The sequence below is a fragment of the Blastomyces dermatitidis genome (genome assembly GCF_000003525.1).
Source record: "Blastomyces dermatitidis ER-3 genomic scaffold supercont1.3, whole genome shotgun sequence".
NCBI classification, from domain to species: domain Eukaryota; kingdom Fungi; phylum Ascomycota; class Eurotiomycetes; order Onygenales; family Ajellomycetaceae; genus Blastomyces; species Blastomyces dermatitidis.
Genome location: NW_025544776.1, coordinates 5269611 through 5278244, shown reverse-complemented (window position 1 = coordinate 5278244; position 8634 = coordinate 5269611). Strand labels below are relative to the sequence as shown.

The 8634-nt window shown below is 30.8% G+C and overlaps 1 protein-coding gene across 1 annotated transcript; it reads right to left on the bottom strand.

The window, feature by feature from the left end:
* Nucleotides 1-1129: 1129 nt before the first annotated feature.
* On the bottom strand, nt 1130-1796 carry BDCG_16726 (uncharacterized protein; the record flags this gene model as incomplete). The annotated part of the gene is made up of 3 exons (XM_045425920.1): nt 1130-1166; nt 1318-1634; nt 1710-1796. Coding segments are annotated over 3 exons (440 nt in total), but the record flags the coding sequence as incomplete, so codon positions are not given.
* Between the last annotated feature and the right edge of the window lie 6838 nt (nt 1797-8634).

The window sequence follows — 8634 nt, the reverse complement described above, 5'->3', positions numbered from 1 at the left end:
TACTATATAGAGATCATGTAAGAGTAGTGACTAGCAGATAAAGAAAAAGTGTAAGAAGAGAAAAGAAATAATAGATTGATCATTAACTGTAAGAGTCAGCTGTAAAAGATAAATGTTATCATACACATCTCATTCATTTTCATACATCACATATTTAATCTATTTTCAATATCATCTGAAAAACATCAAAAACAAAGAAAATCTCAAAACTTGAGATCTATAAGAAATTTGAGAGTCACAAGCTACTCTTACAATAACATCATACATATCTCTGATTTCTCTATCACTCTGTGTATAACATTAATGTCATTTATCACAAGATTGACTGGAATGCCAATATAGAAATGCACATATATATGTATAGAGAAATTGAAGAAGAGTGCAGAACTTATAGAATCAGAAGTCAGAGCAGAGAGAGTAGAGACAGAAGAAACAGAAGAAGAAGAAGACACAGAACTGAACAAATGACAGAAGTCATTCAGAGCTAAACACTTACAATTCAGTGTATATACAATCTTTTCTGCAGAGAAGAAAGAAAAAGTAATAAGAGAAGCTTAAGAGTAAGAGAGAGTAATCTCAGCAGTGTTATCATCTTTGATTAAAATGATCTCTGACACTGAAGTAACTAAGAACTATTATTAGTATACAAAACTGTAAAAACAGAGATAATAATTACTGAATGAACATCTGCTGATCTTAGAATTGTACACACAATTACAACACACATGAGACTTCTCAGAAAGAGAGAGAGAAACACAGAGAAATACAGAAAGCAGAATACAGTATGCAAATGACTTATTCTCACAATGATATCTTAGATAAGGTGTACAAGTCTCACACTCACAGATGTAAAAGAGTACAACATTCATGTTTCTATTTCTGAAAACACAGATATCTTTCATCTGTATCATGAAGTCAGATGACAGATATCAGAGAATAGACTGATACAGATCTATCATCTCAAAGAAATTCATTAGAGCAGATATCTCTATGATATTAAACTTTACAGTTGTGAAAAGCTTCTTGATATCTGTGAATGCTATGACTTCATACACAGTAAAACTTATAACAATTTTTCCTAAGAACAGAAAAATCAGTATCAGAAAGAAAAGATGAAAAAGAAAAAGACTTACAATTTTAACACTGTTGAGAGAGAGAATGATTCTCTGAGATAAATGAATAATTGTTTCATTATAAATATTTAAAATGAATGTAATAATCAGTGTCTGTGACTGAATTTCAGATAATCATATCATACATCATCTTTATACAATAAATCATTCTAGGAATCAGCAAGAAGAATAGAAGTGTATACACTGAGAAACATGATTCACTGAGTCTATACAACATCTTCTTAAAACAGAGAGAGCTAGTAAGAAAGATAGAGACAGTAAAATCAGAAGTAGTGAGAGTAGAGATCATGAGAATGAAGGTAGTGAGAGCGAGAGAACCAGACACAGAGGCAAGTATAGAAGATTGAGAAGTGGCAGAAGAGATAAGAAGAAATATAGAAGACTCAGTCACATATGATATGAATAATTTCTTTATTATCATGTTCTTCAGATTCTCAATCAATGATTCAACATTGAGTTCACTATTATTAATGAATATGAATCTGTCAACATATGAAGATTCTACATGAATAAAAACAATATATCAGCATCTGTGTTTATGCAAAATTATGCTAGAAAACACAATCAGAAACTCACTGAGAAGAGAAACAGTCAAGAATATATAAGAAGATGAAGAGAGTATATGAGAAGATGAAGAAGATATGTTATTCATGATAGTATATTCTGATAATTGTTAGAAGATAAACAAGTTCTGATCATATTTCACAATGTGTTACACTTACTGCTAACAAACTGCCTGGTATGAGCACTATAAGAACATTTATTATGAGAATAGAAGATCATTATCAGAAACACATATAATGTGATAGATAAATAAATGAAAAGAGTTGAATAGAAGAAGAAATAGAAATCTTGAATAAGATGATAATATTTGATGATGACAATGATGAAGATGATAATTGAAGAATGAGAAAAGTTAGTGAATGAGTGATGTAATATAGTGAAAGTTTCTTTGTAAGAATGTATGTAGAATACTAGCTGAATCAGAGATAGATCACATAATCATGAAACACTAGTGACAAGCTAATCTGCATGAAGCTAGAGTGTACAACATGATCACATGGGCGTGACTGAATCTGGTGAGAGAGGATGTGATTTGGAAGAATGTACAACTGTTAAATAATAACACAGCCGCTTCTGAACTACTAGTGTACAAATGTAAAGAAGGCCCTAGCGGCCACTAATTAATTTAGCGTACGAGATTCAATATATAAGAAGCCGGCGTACGCCTGTAATCGTACGCTGGCTTAAGCAACCTTTGAATCACAATAGAGTGGTTGGAAACCGGTTCGGTCGGCCTGCGGGAGGGATGGAATCATCCGCATGAAAGCGATGGGCCGTGTGGAACCGCAACGGGGCCTTGGCGCGGCCAGGGGTGTGACATGTATATATACAGTGCATGCTGAACTGAGAGACTGTGTGAATTACAAACTGACAGCAGCATCTCAGAGAGAGCTATGTAGTATGAGAAAGTTATAACTCTCAGCTATATACACAGAGAGTGAATCACTGCAGTAAGTGTATATATATTGTATAAAAGTAATGCTTTTTAATAACACTCAGTCTCTGATATTATGAAAATAGAGTCTCTCTGTGAGATCTGTTTTTATCAGAAGTTGAGAAATCTTATATTTCTTAAGATTATCTTCACATGTCTTATTTATGAAATTAATGAGAAGAATCATTGATTTCAGTATTTTACTCTTGATATTATTCAAATAACAGCAGAGTTCACTCTGATCACACTTTTTAAGTATATATTTTCTAATTATTCATATTTATACAGATATATACTAATTATTTATTAGATAATATTAAGATAATAACTTATTACAGTCATATTACTCTCACTGTGAGAAATATATAATTGATAATAAATATTATAAAGACTCTGAGAAGTTAGTATTTTAAGAATACTGCAGCTCTGTGATCTTGATTTTTTTTTATTTTTATTTTTTATTTTTTTCTTTTTCTTTTCTTTTTTTTTCTTTTTCTTTTTTTTTCTTTTTTTATTGTGATTTTTTCTTATTTTTGTTTTATTTTTTATTTTTTATTTTTTTTATATTTTTTATTTTTTTCATAATTAAAATTATATAAATTATAATCTGTGTTTAGAAAAGTAATAATATTTAATAATACTCTCTATTGAATTTTCAATAAATAAGCACTATATTATAATATTATGTAAGTGAGAAATGATTTTATAATCTTATTTAATACTATTCTCAATAATAAGATCAGAATGAAAATATAACTAAGAATTTAAATATATTCTTTATCTAAGACTAGATTTTTATTTGAAAAGTGAATCTGAGATCTTTAATATTTAAAATAATATGATTTGAAATTAATGTAATGAATACAATGTGAAAGATATAAAGCTTGTATAATTGAAAGATTACTAGCTTGTGAAAAGTTATATGATAAAAGAATTAGTAAGCCAGATCACATGACCTGACATTCTCACTTATCAGAGTAACTATATACAATACTATATATAAAATTCACCTTCAAATCAAGTACAGATATAAAAAATGACTGAAAAACATGAAATAATGAAAAATCAGTCATGATATACATCATTTTTTATTCTCTTATTTCCTCATCTTTATAATCTCCTGTCAATATGTATATTTCAATGTTTCAAGTGATTTAGTAAGCTCATCTGCTGTGTTCTCAGCAGATGAAATATATCAGATAGATATCTTATTCTTACAGACAAGATTCTGAAGAATGTGAAAACAGATCTCTATATACTTTGAGTAATGTGAAATTGCTTTGAAAGAGAATAGCTCTATGATGAACTTATTATCAGCATGAATTATATAAGTCAGATCATTGACTGTGATGAGAATGAGATGATCATCAGCATTCAGATTGTTGAGACAGAATGAGATGAATTTAGTATCTTCTAGAAGCTCTTGAAGACAGACTAGCTCATATATGATCTCAAAGAATGCAATGTATTCGGCCTCTGTTGATGACTTAAAGACCTCTGTTTGCCGGCAGCTCCGCCATGCAACGGGACCACCTGCCATGTAGATGATATAACTGGTGGTTGAATGGAATTCTGAATCTCTACTGACTCAATCAGCATCTGTGTATACTATAGGTTCAATTTCAGCACCTCTGTGATAGATTATACTCTCATTGATTGAACTCTGTAGATATCAGAGTGTGTGCTTATATACAGCTCAGTTCTTTGATATAGGCTGAGAGCTGAATCATTCAAGGAATTCTGTGATGAAGCTTATATCAGAACATGTATTGAATGTCAGATATTACAGAGATCTGATACTGAATTGATAGAACTGTAGAGTAAATTCTGCTGTGTATGCAATCAGTTTCTCATTATCATTTATAAAATTGATGTTCTTCTTCATAGAAGTGAATGTAGAATGATAGTCATTTATTAAGAACTTCTTCAGAAGATTTCTTATAAAGAGAGATTGAGATAATGTTAATGAAGTTGAATCTCTATCAATCTTCATTTCTAGATAGTGATTGAAATCCTCTACATTCTTGATCTTATAATTAGCAGTGATTTCAGCTTTGACCCAGTTCAGATCTTTGATTTTCAGACTGTAGAGACAGACATCATTCACATAGATAATTATATAGATTTATCTTTCATCATGAATAAATAGTTCAGTATTATAGAGACTGATATGAAAGTCTGAGTGTAATAGCATCTTTCACAGCTTCTCATACTATAAGAGTACTGCTTGCTTAAGACTGTAGAGTCTCTGCATCAACTCACACATAAGATTATCACAGTCTTTGCAGAATTCTGTGAATTGATTCATATATATTCATTCATCAGCAGGCAGTTGAGTATTTAAAAAAGTAATTATCATATCAATCTGTAGAATATATCATCTTCAGAATGCTGAGATCATTATAAGAGCTCATGAGATAAATGCAGAGATGACAGATGTAAAGATTCTTGAGTAATTGACTCTCTTCTGTTAAAGATTTTCACAGATAACTCAGTGAGTCTTATAGTGAATAACATTACTCATATTATTGAACTTTTTATCAAATACTCATTGACTGTGAAGAACACTCATTTGTGATGTTCTCTTAATCAGTTATCAGACTTCTTCTATCTGTTTCAAATGATTAATCTCTTTAACACAGGCCTTGTAATAATACTTTCATTTCATGAAAGCTTTGACATGTGTGAGATTTTTCAGAATTGAAAGTACAGCAATCTCAGAATTGATGAGTAGATCTTCAAGACTGTTTCTCACTGAAGATTCTCTCACTGTTGATTCTCTCACTATAGTGATATTTCTTGTAGATGTCAGAGAATTATCAGATTCAACTGTGAATTCTGAGAAGTTTAGTATATTCTGTACTAAAAAGGTAGATATTCTCACAGAGATATCATAGTCAATTCATCAATTATTAGTGAGTATAAGAAATAATGAACACTCAGATTGAATTTTCTCATCAATGAATAGATCATCTATTGATGAATTAGAAATCACTGCAATCTCTTAACAGATCATAGTGAGTAGGTCTAATGTCACTGAAGAAATTATCACAGCTGCTTTACAGACTGCATTGAGTAGAACCTTCAGATTGTGTGTTGCAGTTAATATTAATAAATCAGCAAGATGAAGATTCTTCTGAAAGATGATGTCTTTTAATATGTATAAATGCCTGTTGAAGGGGTTCATCAATCTATAATTAATAAAATCATTATATTTCACAAAAATCAACTCTTTGAAATGAGAAGTCATCTTATTGATGAGCTTGAAGACTATCTTTAAGAATGCTTTGCAAGCTCATCAGTGAATTTCATGTGCAGAGAATAGAGCTTCAAGTCAGGCCTTATATGATGTAATTAACTTTGTATTTTCAGAACTCTCATACAATATTGTTGAGATTGATATAAGATTAAGCAGCTCTGTGACTGTAATAACTGTCTCATCTCACATCTTTTTCAGAGCTGAAGAGTCTATTAATAGTAATCAGAACTTCTCAATAATTAAATTAATTGATTGTTCAGATACTTCATCTTGCTGTGAAGTATGAGAGAAAGTCAGCTTTCATTTTATATCTTTACTGAGTATATATGCTGTGGCTGTATTTGAATTCAATTCTTCATGATCTGAGTGAATGATTGCAATGTCACATCTCAGCAGATTCTTGATGAATTGATTGAAGATCTGTAGATATCTCAATGTCTCATCCTTGTATTTCAATAGAAATATTCACCTCATACAGATAGCATTATCTATTATCATCATTGCAAGTTTCTTATCAGTGTAAGATGATATATTATTCTCAGTTTCAAGAGTCTCATCATCACTGAATATATTCACTCAAATCTTCAAGGCCTTGCAGATGACATGACATGGTGTGAAATTCTTATAGAAAGTGTGTTTCTGTTTAGACTTAACACATGTGACACAGAATAATAATTTCTTCAGACTGATAATAATAATATCAAATTGTAAGTCTCTGATCATTTTTAATATACTATTTTCACTGATATGATCAAGTCAATGATATCACTCATCTATCAGAAGCTGTTTCAGAAGAACTGCAGATAATTGAGATAAAGATAAGATAATAAAGAAATCAGTATCTGAATTCTTAGAATTGATTAACTGTTCAATCTTCTCATAGCTGAAAGATCTCAAAGATTCTGCATTTGAATTGTAATCTGTTGAGATTGTCTTTGATTTTAGAACAGCCACATATATCACTGCTTTATACATTGAGTCATTCATAATTTCATGAAATGTTGATGAGCTGTCTGATAGAATGTAAATATTATTGTGAGACAGATTAATATAGAAGATATTACTGTTGATAGATGATAGAAACTCAAAGTAGTTCTCAGTATTAACTTATATATCACAGTGAATATAGCTCTGATATTTTATAAGATTAGCAGAGATTAGATTTGCAGATAGTTCTGATATGTAGTATATATAATTGAATTCTATCAATCTTTCACTCACTGAGATGAATATAGTGCTGATTAGACTGACTGTGTGACCGTGTCTGGGACCAGAACCAGATTTTTTGATAGTCTCATTATCAATTTGACTGATCCCATTACACGGTTTTAACATTAGATAGTAGTTTCATACTGTCCCAGTGAAACTTACTGTCTACTCTTGTCACATTTTTCAAATGAGATCATGATTTCCACTTCTCAATTTAAATTATTTTTATTGCTTTAAATGACTTTAAATCTCATTTGAGCATTATCAAAAAGCATTACTTTTTAAAAAATTAAAAATAGTCTAAAAAAAACCTTAAAATGTCTAAAAATAGTAACTTTATGCCAAGAATGGGACTAAATGGGACCAAATGAGATCACTTTCTCATTTTTTTCAAGTCATGGTTCCATTTTAAGATCTGATATATAGTCACTTTACCTGTTTTTTTGATAGCCAGTCCCAGCGGGATTCACGCCAAGAAATGTATGAGACCAGATCAAATGAGATCAAACGTGAAATTCATGGTCTCAGCGGCCAGTCTAGTGCTGATACTCTGAATCTTTATAATAGCCTTATTAATCACTTGAACTGTTGAATCATTAATTACTATAAGTTCTGAAAATTGTAATCTATCACTTGCTATGTGGCATCCAGTGCCACTATTTCATATAGTGAGAGAATTCTTATGTGATTTCATGAAACAGGCTGGCATATTGATAATCTCTGTGAGGTTTATCATCTGATAGGTCTCTGATTCATCTGTAATGAATAGTTGAGTTCTACTCTCACTGTTGTTCTTTTTCTTCTTTTTCTTGAATTTCTTTATTCTCACAGTATTGTTTATTCTTCAATTGTTCAGAGCACTGTCTGAATTGATCAATTAACAGATGTTAAAGTGAGATCTCTCACAATCAGAATATATAGATGAATTTCTCAATCTCTGATGATTTCAGAAGCTCTCTTGTGAACTGTCACAATCATGTCTGATACGGTCTTCACGGGCCGAATTCGATGTATTGTTGTTAGAATTGATAGATGTAGTGATTGTTATAGCTGTAGTTACTGTTGTAGCTGTTGTAGCAGAGTTGACTGCAGAATCTGTATTCTGTAGATTCTTTTTATCTTTTGAAGAATCAAGTTATGAACAGATTTCCTTCATGAGAAGATCAACATTCAATATCACAGCTGTGGATTTAAAATCCTGTATCTTCTCTATCTTCTTCTGAACATAATTTCTTCAATTGTTGAGTGAAACTGAGTAGAAGGTATCAAATATTCATGCATCTGAGAGAGAAGTATTCAACATCTTCAATTTTGTGATGACAGATTGGAACTTATCAAAGAATGTGTGTAGATTAATAACCTGTGTGTCATCAAGAGACATGAATTTCAGAACTGTCTCACAGTGTAACTGTGTTTTGAGAACAGAGTATTTCTGTTCAATCACATTTCATAGAGTATAAGTGATTCAATTTTCATCATATTTGAAGAAACATGGTCTGACACCTGCACTCAAGAAGTTTGAGATGAATGTATAG